Source organism: Coloeus monedula (genome assembly GCF_965178545.1).
Source record: "Coloeus monedula genome assembly, chromosome: 19".
Taxonomy (NCBI): domain Eukaryota; kingdom Metazoa; phylum Chordata; class Aves; order Passeriformes; family Corvidae; genus Coloeus; species Coloeus monedula.
In genome coordinates this window covers 7346380-7361357 of record NC_138799.1, presented here as the reverse complement: position 1 = coordinate 7361357, position 14978 = coordinate 7346380, and the positions used below count along the sequence as shown (strand labels likewise).

The following is a 14978-nucleotide window of genomic DNA, read 5'->3' as shown; positions in this document are numbered from 1 at the left end:
AAAATTGCAAAACCAGCTGAGAACTTAAACAGTTAACATAAGGAATGTTTAAAATGCAGTTATTTCACAAATTAGCTTATCGGCTATGAACATGAACTAAGTTCTCAAATTTTGTATTAGCTATAAATTCAGAGAACTATACCTGTTAAAGTGCACAGTTTACATTTAGCATTAAAATAGATAAGGCACTTATTAAAAGACAAAACAGTTATTAACAGGGTTAAACAAAATAAATGGGTAACTATTGCTCATCTGCATTGTAGATGATTAATTTTTCCTTCACCAGAACAATCTCTGCAGGGCAGGAACATCAAAAGAAATAACTGATCCCCCTCCAATATTTACTGAGTCAATAAAAGCAACAACAACAACACAGGAACAAGCAGGTTTTTTTCCTGCTCTCTTAATTATGGATGACAGCACTTTGTGTCCCAGCTTAGGTTCTTCCCAAGACAAAAATCCAACTATACTGTGGGGTTTTTGGAAGAAAGTAAAAAAAGAAAATCTGTATTAAGGATGTAGGAAAGTAACACTGCACGTCTTCAGACATCTATCAAGAGGCCAATTTTAGAAAAACATTTTATATATCAAAACCCCCTGATAGATTTCCAGGGAGATGAACACAGCAGTGAGGCCAAAAGAGAAACTGGATTCTGCAGTTTCTGTGAATGTAATGTCCTTTTTGTTTACTTGTGCCTGGTGTCAAGTGTTACTTCATACACAGGTGAATTTGGAAGTCCCATTTTAAAGGCCCCCAAAATACTTTAAAATAACCATTCAAGTGACTTTGAAGAACACACAGCTGAACATTTAGGACAAATTGTCAAGGTGTAGAGCCAAGTAACTCGTCAACTTGCACACAGCTTAGTACTCCAACACTAATTATTTGTTGTGTCAAAATGCAAAATCTCTTCTGTTATTCACTTGTAGTTACAGGAAGCACTGCACAGGACCAGCACCAGAGAGTATTCAGGAAAGGATTCCACCTCCACCTTCAGTCTGTGTTCTTTTAAACGTCTGTCTTCAGCACATCATCAATTTCTTCATAAATAGCTCTGAAAGAGGAGGAGCAGGGTGACTCCTATATCACATTTCATTTTGACAAAATGCACCAGGGAAATCCTGCCCAAAGTTTACAGTGTAGCTTCCCTTGCAGGATGCCCAGGTCTCCACAGAAACAAAGGGCCAACCTTGCTCTGATGATCTGATTTTACATTTAATGAGGTACCTCTGGACATTGTTACTTTTGATCAAACAAGTTTGGGAACAGGACTGTAAAACGCAAATGGCAAGTGCACCACTGTGCAATTACTGCACTAATTAAAAAAAAACAATGGAAGCTTTGTTGAGATTTCCCTACCTCAGAATTCAATGGCTCCTTGGAAATAAGTTTTGTATAGACAGCTCAATTTTTTTGCAATTTCCTGTTAGAAAGGGGGGTTCTGTCATCTGTTAAGTTTTGTATTAGTTCACTGTCTCACTATTTTGGCCTTCTGGAGAGACACAGCATCCATTCCCTTTTGTGGTTTATATTTAAACTGAGGGTTTTTTTCATATGCAGTAGAAAAACATTCTTTAAAAAACATGACTGCTGGGAACAGGAATTCCTTCTGTTATCTTATTCCAGAACTACCTGTGCTGAAGTTCTATCAGCTTCCTACAGCAGGACCCTGACCATATTTCCTCCACCTTTCTGTATTACTGGATAGGATTTTTAGTAATTTTGACCCAGGATTACTCCTCCATTTTTACAGATGCCAGTTAATGAGCACACTACAGTTTATTTCTTAATTGTTTATGCCAGAAATACTGGAAGAAAACATACAAAATGCAGCCACTGTCATTTCCATCAGTGATGCAGTTGGTCAGTTAACTCAACCTACGTAGAGAGAGGTCTGCTTTCCCTCTCAGAAGAAAAAGCCGTTTTGCCTGTGGCACCTCTGAATTTTAAAATTATATTTAAAAAGTTACTTACTCAGTGGGAGCCAAGGGATCAAATTCCATTATCTCGTAGTAATGAGGTGACTGTGACTTGTTCTTTGATGGAGCTGAAGAATAAAGACAGGGAGACACATCCAGATTTAAATGAGAATGAACAGCATGATTACTGCATGTTTTTTGTGTCTTCCTGAAAGTAGCACATTATCTGCTATGGATTCAGCTGCTTTAAATGCTAAAATGGACAGGTGTGTAATAGCATCCATGAGCAATATGACTTTGTCAATGTTTGTTGCTGCTCCTAGTCACTGCCAGTCATTATGTAAAGGCCTTAAGTTCTAACAAGAAAATGAAACGTGAAAGAGGTGATTTGCAGTATTTATTACCTGCTGATGATGGTCCATTCGATGGCACAGTCTGTCCAGCCTGCAGATTTACTGGGTTCAGAGGCACTGGGCTTAGAAGAGGCGCCAGCTAAGGACATCAAGCAAAACAATGCATAAACAGATTGTTCTATGAGAACTGGTTTGACCTCACTTATATAACTGCTGACTTACCTTTAATCTCTGACTACTGCAGGTAAAATTCTAAGGCCAATAGTTAGCAACCCAATTAATCTTCATTCTCCACACAAACTTCAAGCAACTTTTAGTGTTCTATAGCACATTTGTATAATTTACTTCTGTGTGATTTGTTACACTACACAGATTCAAACATCTGCTTTGACTTGCAGTTTAAAATAAGGACTGTGCATGTTTGTTTGGGAGCTGCTTCTCATGTTTTTATTTCATACCACCTTCATAACATTACTTCAAAGCCCCTTCATATTCTTTCCATTCCTTCTGTCATGGGTGTTTCGCTGCAGCATGACATTTGCCATGCACTGTACTTGGGGTTTAAGTGACTCTTTTGGTGGGCTGTGTTTTTTTGGGGGCTTTGGGTTGTTCTGGTTTTTTTTTTTTTTTTTGTATGTTTGTTGTTAATATCTTATTTGAGATAGAAAATACACCAGAGTGACATCGTGGCAATAAGAGGAGATCTCAGCTTGCTTCGCATAGCAACAAATTAAACACAAATAATAGAGCAAATGCTTTCTGCAAATTGCCCTGGGATTGTGCTGGACCCAAGGAAACAGGCTTCCACATTAGGATCTGTGGCAGCAAAAGAGGAAAGTTGACCTGATCACCAAGTAGAATATTCCCTAAGGTATGCAGAAGGGCCACAGAAGAAATCTTTGAATCCCACTTGGACAGCAGTTGGGGTCAATCCGAAAGTTCTCATTTGACAGCTTCCAGACAAGAATGATCATCCTGCACGTAAGTATTACTCACATTGCTGTATGTGTGTCCAGGTGGGCTGCTTACATTATTGTTTTGTGCTTCAGCTGCAAATCTAGGAGAGAGCAGTACACTGAATGTAAGTAAGAAATGATCAAAATTGTTTATTCTGATTGTTCATTATTTCTTCGGCTGGTCTGTCTTTCCTGTGTGTCACAACTGATAGCAGCATGAGCAGATGGACCAGTGTCCAACGCACAGGCATTATAAGGACACCTCTTCTGTCTTAAACTCTTTTACTGACCTGTTTCATGTTTCTCCCTTTCCCTGCTGAAAGTCAGGTACATTTATGTCTATTTATGACAAAACAGTGCTGCAGGCGTAAGTGTATTCTGAACCCTCTCAAGCAGTGTCTAGCACAGAGGGAATTTTCACTTGTTTTACTGGACTAATATGTAAAAGTAGTAAATCTGTGTCCTCAGAGCCTTCTATGTTCATTAGATGAATTACAGAGCACTAATACCCCTAAGGATCTGTTATCCATTCCCATTCCTTGATAAGAAACTACTCACTGGGATTGATGAGCTTTTGTAGGAGGTGCTGAATCCAGCTGTGGGTAAATTGATGGATGAGGCCTGCTTTTATCTTCAGGGTGTGCAGATAGGCCATCTGAAATTCAAAGTGATAATTAATGATCATTTAAACATTATCATGCAAAAGTAGCTACTTGTACTTTGAACAGTGAAAGAGTAAAGTTTTTGTTTGGAAGGCCTATAAAGAGTCTGAAATGAATTGCTGTTTATCACATGAAAGGCAAAATTTTAATGACTCTGGAAAGTCTTAGATCCAAGATATTTATCTCTACAGCATCAGCAGAGCTCTGCATGGTAGATACTACTTAAAACTCTTTTTGCTATTTGTAAAGGACTAAAATGGAATTCTAGGCATTTATTCCCAGGGGGACATTCACACCTTTAGCTTTAGTATATGGATTTCTCTAAAGTGGGTAAAGGAGGGGATTCTGCAAACAGTAATTCAGGGTACCTGAAGCCAAGTCTTTCTAACACTCCTGAAAAAACTCCTATTTCTTCCTTCCAAGTCTACAGAACAAGCTGAGGTAGAAACTACCAGAGTGTTTTACAGGCCTCACTGCAATAGAAAACAGAGCATGTTCTACTGCTCAAATCTATAAAATGGGGGAAAAAAATTACTGTTAAAAAATTACAGGCAACCTTGTACTACCTTACAGTTTTGTTCCTATGGACACATTTCAATTCTCCTTTTAAGAAAATTTAAGGAACATCCTTAAAGTTAAGGAGTATCTTTGTTTTCTTTCTTACAAGGACCTTCTTGATTCCTCCACTAAGCTCTTGTGGGTTTGTTTTAGGGAAGCGGAATGGAAGGGAAAGAGGCATTCACCACCTACTTGGGCCTGAAGGAGACACTGCAAGGTCACTTTGCACCACTGCAGACACAGAAGATGGAGAATCTATGGAGAGGCCAAGTAGGTCACTTGAGGGAGCAGATGGCTGTTTCCTGTACAGCTTAATATTTGAAAGAGAGAAAGTTATTTTGGGTTTTTCCTGGTGTTCTGTTTTTTGGGGATTTTTTTTAAGGAACTTACACAGTTTTAAACAAATTACTGTTTTCACAGAATATAAACTTTTAAAATCTTAGTATTAAAAATTGGTAAATAAAAGAGAAGATCAGGACTCTGTGTATTTGAAATGTAACTGATGAAACAAAATAGGCATTTCAGAGAAGATCAGTTTCAAAAAATAAAGAAAACCAGTTCAGAAGTTGAAAATAGAAAGGATTCAATTCTATAAAGATATTCTGAACTTGTTTAGTTACAGGACTGACATTTATCTTTTGATCGATCCTGTACAATTCTTTTCCTGCTACTTACTTGTGTTAATGAGATTGATATGTACTTAGGAGATTGATTTTTTCCAGTCCCATTTTGGATAGAAAAAAAATCAAAATCACAATAATGTTTCCTAGGACATAGAAAAGAGTTCCCTTCCTTTCTCCTGTGAATGTGTTGGAATTAAAAATGTAGCCAGCCAAAGGTTTAATAAAACCCCATGCTTGAATCATACAGGTTTTTTCACAACAGATGAAAAATAAGTAAGTAAAAGATGATGCATTTTAAACTCACAGTCTCCTTAGTAATACAAAAATGCACAGACTACACCATTTGGGCTATTAACTAACCCAACAGTGCATCCATCAAGCAAAATCATTCCCCTACATAACCAGAATGGAGTAAGAGGGGTTTTTCAAGAAAAACAAGATAATCTACCTTTTTTTAGTAATTGTCAGCAGTATTTCAGCATTTACAATGCATTTTCATATCGAGTCCTAGATCACTGCACAACTATGGCTTAGCAGAAGCTGAAACATGTGCAAAACTACTTTGGGCAATATAATTCACAACCATAATTATCAATCAATAAAGGACAGTCATTAAAGATTTGCTACAAGCCATTAGTCACAATTCAGAAAAAGCTTTGACTCAGGAAAAAAAAATCAGCAGCAAGAGTGAATTCTCAAAGTGCAACAGTATTTCAGTTTCTACATCATTAACAGAAAGCAAATGAAAAGAACCTATGGTTTCTCATTTTGTGTATGGCAGATAATTGTGCTTAGCTGGAGAGGCAATAAACCAGCATCTGAATAGATCTCTCCCTCATTTTTCTTACCCAAGCTTCCCTCTTAGATTTGACATTATTTGCTGCTTTAGTTACATGAATTTGCATGAAATTCTGCAAGTGAGACTTTAGAAAAATCAGTAAGAGTAGTGTCAGTCTGTTGTCTCCTGTACCTCTCAACTAGAAAATAAAATTCTGCATGTATCAGAAGTGTGTATTTCACAAGGAAGAGCAAAAGGAATGCTTGCAGTCCTGCAGTTCATCCTTAATTACCTCCTCCCGCTCACGTTGTATCCTCTGGTTCTCCAGGAAACGAACTCTGTTCCGTGAGAACCTGTTGAAGGTGCAGAGTTAAATGTTCATTCTTACATTCCTATGATGTCCTTCAGAATATGAACCAGTAATAATCAATGTTTGATTCTCAAAAGACTCCAGAAGCACCGAACAAGTACTCCAAGTGCTGTCCCTGGAGCACCTGTCTCTTTATGGGCAATCACATTCCAGGGCTGTGGTCCTGGGATCTCCTACACCAACACCAGCTGGTTTGTTCCTGGCTTCACATTTGGAAACAGCCATCTGCTTGTTCCTAAACAAAACCAAGGCTCCTTTGACAGTGGTTTGCCTCTGTTCACACCAGCTAGGTAACTGTGAACATCCTCTGTGCCAAATCCAGCTCCTTCTGACCAGAACACTCGTCCAGCTGAGTCTCAGGAAGCCTTCTGTCCTCAGAGCTCTGGGCATTCCCTCATGCCCTCCCAGGACAAACCACACACCTATTCTGGCACACAACCCTCTCATTAGTGCAGGCCTCTGAAATAATTTTTTTAAAAATGGAAACAAACAAAAAAAATCTACCTGCATTTGTACTAGAAGTGATAACACTGCTACTGTGGGTCCAGAGAAGACCCAGGTAGGTGACACTGAGCATCCAGAAGGTCACTGTGTTTCAGCACCAGAAGCCCCGAGTTGTACAGACAGGAGACTGTTTATCCAACTGCATTTGCTATTCAGGGTCACTGTACTAGGGAGGCCCAGAAAGAGTATAGATGCATGAAGAAGCAGCAGGAAAAAAAAAACCTTTCCAACTGTAGAGCAGAAAGTATTTATCATAAATCCAGAAAGAACCAAGAAGCTGCAGAGACACTAGAGGGAAGCACTGTTACACACATGAGCTGTTGGTTGCACAGTGGAGATTGCTCTGGATTTAATTTGGATTCTACATTAATAATCAGAAACAGAAAATGCAGCATGACTCATCCTCCAACAACACACAGTGTGAAACAGATGCAGATCGTCAAAATCAGTTGGCCCTTTACACACTCATAGTTCAGAGGGAGATCCAAAAAACAAATCTTCTGCAACACAAAATGAAACAGATACGTTTTTATACTCATCCACTCTGAAGTGCAGTGGATCTGCACTCAGGAAGACCTGTTACATAAAAACCATAGCATTACTAGAATACAGTAGTTTTCTGTCCAAATTAATCACTCTTTCCATCACCATGTCTTTACTGAGGAATCTGTTGAATTATACCCACAAGCTGCTATTCACAGTTCAAGGTTCCTGGCCTCACCAGTATTCATCATTTGTAACAAAAATGTAAGCCCGCATCTGACTTCAGTGGATTTACACAAAAGTTGAATAGAATTCCTTTTCTGATTATTAAAAGGAAAAACCTCCTAAAGTAAGAAGTGAGCACACAGTTCTTTCAAGGCAGCTGCTGTAAAATCCACTAACGCTACAGTAGACATAAGATTTAAGGGCACATGAAAGCTTAATGTTGTCATTATTAGGCCTAAAGTTTATGCCTGACACTTAGAAGAATTAGTGGTATTTTCAGTGCAGCACTCAGAAGAAGATTAAAAAGAAAAGATTACTAAATTCTATAAATTTGCTAAATTTAATAAAGAACAATTGCACTTGATGCATAATGATTCCTAGAACACTTTTTAGCTGTGAAAGAGATCAACTACTTAAGATGGAGGGGTATCTCCTATTAAATCAGAACACTCTCCAGGAGTATACTCGTGATATTTTGTGGAACAACACTGGAATTCTGAGTTGAAAACTGATTTCAGTTTTGCCAGCATCCAGTCATGCTACCAGTGCCATAACAGACAAACACCCAGGATGTCAACAGGAGTACTGCTGTGCTTTCATGTGTGAAATAAAGAAACATTTTCTGCTGTAAGACAAGCAGAACAGTGTGTTTCAATCCAGCTGAGAACAGTAAGCAACTCTCCTAAGCATGCAATGAGGCAGAAGGCTGCTCCATGGCCAATTCCTGCAGTAAAGCTGTCAAAATTGTTTAGAAAGGAGGACAAGCATTCTTTCTTGGAAGCACAGACACTCAACAGAGATAAGGATGAGCACCAGCACCAAAGGATTTGTAGCAGCTGTTGACAAATTCACTGGACTCTACCAAAAATTCCAGAATTATTTTTGCGTGCCTCCATCTGATTTTCTGTCCATGCTGTTAACTTGCTTTACCCTACTCTATGGTTTCCTAACTACTTTCCTGAACCATTTCTGAAGTGTTTAGGAGGCAGAAAATACATAATTTTCTCTTTTTGCAATCATACTTCTTTTCTGAATTTAAGGATAAAATCAACACTAGGCATAGGGACCATCTCCCCATTAAGTGCACTTATTCAGGTAGGATTCCAAATGTGAGGAGAGAAGCTCTGCACTTACCTTTCATGTCCCAGGAGGACATTATTCAGATCTTCATTTACTTGTATTAGCTCAACAATCACATCTTCATTCTCCACTGTCACCAACAATTCCATGATCCTCTCCTGCATCATCCGACAGGTCTTGTACAATTTCTGCCCGAACCAAGGGAAGGAAAAAAAATTAAAAATTGTAACTGTGGTCTCTCAATATGTCAGTTCTGGAGATGAATGGTAAGACACTCAAGCACTGCAGTCACAGGTAACATTCCTTAATTTACACAAACCACATGGGTACCAACCATTGCAAATAGAACAATGTCCACATCTTTGATCTCTCCAATGCAGGGTCACAACTCCCACCACCACATCACTCCTACCTAACCCCTACCTCTTGATCCACTGTCATTTCTAAAGATATATCTATCTCTAAAGCCTAAATTACAAATTGCAAAATAACAAAGACACATCTGGGTGATGTAGAGCCAATGTGATTTGATCCTGCTGGAAGCTGATTAAACTCAGCAGGATACTTGGATGCAATCCTGTTCAACATCTGTTTGAAGAAAATATTAGTCTGAAGGTCAGAAGTGCTCTGTGACAAGTTTCCAGCTCTAACTATTCCTTTAAATGGGAAGTTTGGATAAACTTAATCTATGGACTTTTGAGAAAGTAACACAAACCTTACAGAATTAACAGATAGGAGAATTATGAGAGATTATTAAGCAAAATTTTACATTATTGTCTGGTGAAGTAGAAGACAGTCTGTTTATATTACTCCCCTCTGCAGATTTTGCATATTCAAAGAAACAAATTCTTTAGCAACAGGAACTTTAATTCAGCAACATTTTTTCTCACTCACTCTGCATTTGCAAATGCAGGGTGGCTCTGCTTAAAGAAACAAAAAAAACAAAGGAGGGGGAAAATTACTCTATTTGCAAACTACTATTCAGAAATTGCTTTGATATTCAAAGTGATCTGATTTGTCCTCAAAAAATACATACTTCATGTACATCAATTATTTATGGAAAAAGAAATCTTCACCCCTTTGCTAAATCTGTGTCAGGATTGTAGAGTGCTGTACTTTTCAGTACTGTATCTTCATGGCCCAGGATAAAACACAAAAACGTATTCAGCTTAATGTCTGTAATTACATTTAAAACCTGACTCCACACTTTACTACCTGATCCACATTTAAAAAAATGTGTATTTCTTTTGACTCCATTACACAGGCAGACTAGCTCTCCTTTGCAAGTGTCAATACTCAACAGAGAAGGAAATTGAGACACTCATTTCAGGCACAGATTTGCCTGAAAACTGGAGTTTTACAATGATGGAGTAGCAGCTGGGATAACAATCATCAGTGATTCCAATACATTTGTGTTAATTCTTACCAGCTGCTGACCTGGACCCAAATTCCTGTACATCCATCCACTATCTGTTCACTATGTCTATTCACCATCCAGTACAAAAGTTTGTTACGCTTCTTGGCTGATCCTGAGCTATTCTTTAACTACAGTTTTTGGCCAGCACATTATTTCCAGTGAAATCTGATATCTTAAGCCTTGTCCAGCACAGGGTGTGGAAAGGGAGGAGCCTGGCCACTAACGAAGATAGAGAACTGAAAACACATTGCACTGATCAAGTTCACCTTGTTACAGTTTTTATTGAGGGACTGAAATCAATGTCTCCAAATCACTCAAAGTCTAAACAAGCAGCTCTTTTAATAAAGGATTTTGTTCTGTGACAACAGAAGTCCAATCCAAGTAGTGTCCCAAACAAAAAGAGAACATTAAACACTGCTCAAGGAAAAGGCTGGCCATGCCTGATGTTTTGCACCATTTGGTGCACAGGAGAAAAAGAACAGAAAGAACAACAGTGAAAGGAATGAGTTTTCATTCACTCTCCCACATATGGGAACTCCACACCCTGTCCTCAACCTTTTGCCAACAATTTTATTACTGGGAGTGTCAATAAGAATCCACTGGTTTACTGTGGGCAGCTGAATCTGTGCCACATACAGAAGTGCCACAGCAGGAGACAGGAAATGAAAGATGAACTTTTTCTGTTTCCCAGCCTTGTCATGGACTGGACTGAGATGGTCAAGCATATTAAATCAGTGTATTCTCAACAGCACTCAGTAAGGGTTTGTTGCACAGGAAAATGTCTATGTTGGGCAGAAGAAGTGCACTCAAGGCTTGCAAAAATTAGATCAGTTCTTCAAAACACTTAATGCTGCAAAACTGCCAAAAATGCTTCCTCATTGTAGCAGTTTGGAGGTAAGGTAAGAAACAGGAGGATGTGGTAAAAGTTTTTTAAGTTCTCGCAGACAATATGAAACCAAAAAGGTTCCATTAACACAGGTCACTATTGCAATGCTAAAGTAATACTGTACTTTTAATTTCTAAACAGAAAAATACAGCATAAGCACATAATATCACAGAAGGAACATGTACAGGTTCACTGTCACATCACTAGACTATTGCAATACACTTCCTTCAGGCTACACTTTAAGAGCACATGGATTCTTCTGTAGCACAGCAAGCTCCCAACCTTTGAGGTTACACACATAAAGCCAATGCTTCATATTCTTTACTGGCCCTCAGTCTGCCTCTAAGGGACTGGTGATAATAAAGAGAGCTCTGCAAACTCCAGGACGGATATGAGAGCATGACTGTGTCATCATCTATTCTCCCACAAGGCAATTGCGTTCAGCTGGAATGTTCTCGGGGCTGTTTGACAGAACATGCTCAACAGAGAACGCTCCATTATAAAATTCCTTTGCCCTTGGAATTCCCTAGAGCTTATATTTGCATTTCAAGCTGTATTGTCCTTTCCTGACTATCGAGATGTCAAGGGAAGGTGAAGGAGATGAAAGTAGGCTGAGCAAAATGAGAGACAGACACCTGCTGTTGAGTTCCATTTGTCAATCTAAATTGAGATGTTAAAAGACAAGACATAACACTTTAGAAAGCAACTATAACCAAACCAATAGCCCCTATCAATGAATTATCAGGTACCTGTAAAAGATTCATATCATCCAGATTTTCAGAGCCAGGAACATTTTCTTTCAATATTGATGACATAACTCTCACATTCATTTTTGCCATATCCAGTTCACTGTACAGTTTCCCAATCTGTTGGAATTCAACAGGAAAATATTGTGTAAGTGAACAGAGCGAGCAGAATAATTCTTACCTCTAATACACACTTTCTTCTCCATTAGGTATAATATGGACTTAGCTAGCATTATTTTACTCTGGTAACACACCATGAAAATGAATGGAATTAGTTCAGCTTTTAAATGTGCAATCAAACTAAGATCCAAGCCTGATAGCACTACTTGTTTTCCTTACAGTTAATCCCTCTCACTGATGTTACTGTTCCTCCTTTTAGTTACATAGGCAAGCAGGAATGGAAGAGAACTGTCCTTTCCTTCCTGCTTTTTATAACAGCCTCTTCACACAAGCCTTGTGTGAAAGTAAATTTGGCTTTCTCGCTTATCTCTGAACAAGTTTTTATCAATTTGCGTAACAGAATTGTAAAATGTGATTAGATATTCACAAACTTGAGTAGTAATTCCACAAACCTAAGACCAAGAACCCAGAGCTACACCCCGTGAACTGAGGGTCAGTCCACTGGCAGCCAGGCTGCTCAAGTCACACATTCACAGCACATTTCAGGCAGACCCACCCTCCCCTAAACCTGTAGTGTTGCACCTGCTCCGGAGTCAACAACAATGTTGGGCCTGTGGGAAGAGGCAGGAAGGAACGTTTGGCAGGACTGGCAGAGGATGGGGATGACTTTGCACAAGGCGGGGGTGAAATCTGTGAAAACACAAAAAAACCAGAGCTTGGGTTGAACAAAATTGCAGCAGGCATCCTGCTGAGAGAGGACCTTCTCTCAGACTACACAACTGGGCAAGAGCTTCCTCATAATCAGTGCTCCCATGGAATTTGTTGAGCAAGGCCTATTTACAAAAATAAATCTAATGTCTCTTTTGTAATGAAATGAAGCTTGGAAATCAAGTATCTTTAGAAAGCGTTTGCAAGTAAATTCCATCACAGGACAAAGTGGGAACGGCTCAAGAACAGGCTAGCAAGGAATTATGAAGTCATCTAAGAGCAAAGAGTCCTTCCCAAAGTGCTAATGCAATTTTGCAATGAAGGACAGTTTGGAATGGGATGACACTTGGAAGCAGTAGAAGGGTTCGGGGGCTGAGTGTGGGTCTCTGCAGAAGGTGAACTACAAAAGCCTCCTGGGCTGAAAAGCAGGAACAGTCTGAGAAAGCTTCACCTGCATTGCATCTGAACTGACTGCTAAAAAAAATGCAAATGCAAATCCCAGCCTGCACTACACGCTACAAACCCTTCACTTCCTGGAGACTGAGGTAAAAACTGTGTTCAGCTCTGCTAAGACAGACATTTTGCCACTGATTTTAATTGGCAAGTACCTGAGGTAGACAAAATAATCTCTAATGTACTAGGTGAGGGAAAAAATTAGTATTTATTGAGAGCACTCTTCACATGGCTTGTTTGAACAACCTTTAAATACAGAAGCTTTTGTGTACTCCACTATTCAATCAGCAGATCAAACTTAGGATAAATCTGAATTATTCCTGTCTGCAGTGATTATAGACATCTAATTCTGTAATTGCAAGATTCCACACAGTGGTGGAAGGCTTTCACAGTGCCCAAAGATCTCATGAAAATTCTTCTTAAAAGAAAAAAAGCAATCTAGAAAGAATGGCATTAAACCACGTACTGTATTTTCAGCTGAAGTTCAATGCTCAAACTATACTTTTATTTCATGACCTAAATGGCACACAACACTACCTATGACATAGGCTTAAATAGCACTTACTGTGCATGGATTGTGCAAAGCTGAAGAGAAGCTGAAGAGATATGCAGACAATAATCTCTTCTTCTAGATTTCTACATCTCTCAATTTAATCTTAAAGATAGATGATGCTCATATTCTGAACAGTACGTGTTTTTGTGAAAATCTTACTCATTTTTGTTGAGGCTTTCAGAAGCTGACAAGTTTGGAGCACTAAGCACTCATTTATTTTGAAGCAAACAGCATGCACAGATCTTTGAAAGTCTCAAGACACAGATGCTTCGTTTCTGGGAACATATCCATGAATCTGTACTTGGAAATGAAATAAACTACTGTATAGGTCAGGTTTCTTTGTTGTTATCTTCACTGTTATAATTGAAACTGATTCCTGCTCACGTGCTTAAGTAGTTTGGTCATACTCTGCCCTGGAGCATTTAAATAAAAAGCCCAGATCAAACACACCTTCTGTCTCCCATAAAATTAACACGTACTGTTTCTGAAGTGTCCTTGTATATCCTCACCTTAGATCCACCTCTGCTGGTGTCAGAGGATGGAAACTCCACTCCTTTCTTCAGCAATTCTAGGTAAACTTCTTTTACTTCACTCACATCCACCATCCCTTGGAAACCTCGTGCCCAAACCTGGTTTCGAAATATCAGGGACAGTAACAGTCACAGAAATGGTCAGTCAGTGGGTCAGACAAATGCTTTTAAAACATGTCCTAAAGACAGGTCATTCCCTTCTTCCACTCTGGAAAACTCCATTCAGTGCAGCAGGAACCACAACAGCTCCAAAGTTAAGGCCTGCTTCAGGAAGAGGTTCCCAGGATTTAAACAGGCTGCACAATTAAACATTTACAACACAGCAGAGACACTTTGAACACTCACAGTTTACTCCAGACTCACCATGATAAAGGTCAGGATTTTCTCCTGCATGTCAATGGGCAGGTTGTATCTTGGGTTCAGCAGTTTCACCAGCTTGTCTTTGCAGAAATCCTTCTTCACAACTAAAGACTGGAATCTTGGGCCACAGTTCTCCATACACATCTCAAGCAGCTGCACATACAAAAAACCTTCGGTTACACAAAGAATAGGGGGGAAAAACTCCACAACTTGACTGCTTTTGTTTCTTTCTGTTTAATTTGTTTCAAGGAACTATGGGGAAGAGTAGGAATGGATATGAACAGATTACTGCTCACTAGAATGCCTGATGAGGTTACTTCAGGGGAACAGCAGCTCCTGTGTGCTCTGTGATACCCGCACAGTTCAAAGGAGCTGTGCCAGCCAGAGTGCCACTGTTTTTAACAGAGAAGCATGGTCACACTTGTTTCTATGTCACAGCAGTTACTGAACACAGTACCTTAACAGCAGGAAATCTGCCCATATCTTAAAAAAGTTACTTTTACAGATTTAGCAATAGAATTAATTCACTGCCTAGCACATAGGTACCCTGGTCTGACAGATTCTGAAGAGCTCTGCAAGAGAAGAAAATCAAGATTACTAAATGCCTGTCCTCTAATCTGCCCTGTAAGTGAGAGACTAATGATAAAATAGGAAAGAACAAATTCACCAACTTGGAGCACAATTTCTCCATGC

At 39.2% G+C, this 14978-nt stretch overlaps 1 protein-coding gene across 1 annotated transcript; it reads right to left on the bottom strand.

The window, feature by feature from the left end:
* Window positions 1-1009: 1009 nt before the first annotated feature.
* Window positions 1010-14438, bottom strand: TOM1L1 (target of myb1 like 1 membrane trafficking protein; the record flags this gene model as incomplete). Its single annotated transcript, XM_082294008.1, has 12 exons — window positions 14289-14438; window positions 13905-14024; window positions 12264-12371; window positions 11565-11681; window positions 8567-8700; window positions 6143-6203; window positions 4642-4759; window positions 3788-3884; window positions 3270-3330; window positions 2325-2412; window positions 1976-2048; window positions 1010-1055 (listed from the first exon to the last, which is right to left on the bottom strand). Exons 1-12 carry the CDS (start codon window positions 14427-14429, stop codon window positions 1010-1012), a joined length of 1164 nt encoding a protein of 387 aa, XP_082150134.1. The 5' UTR covers window positions 14430-14438.
* Between the last annotated feature and the right edge of the window lie 540 nt (window positions 14439-14978).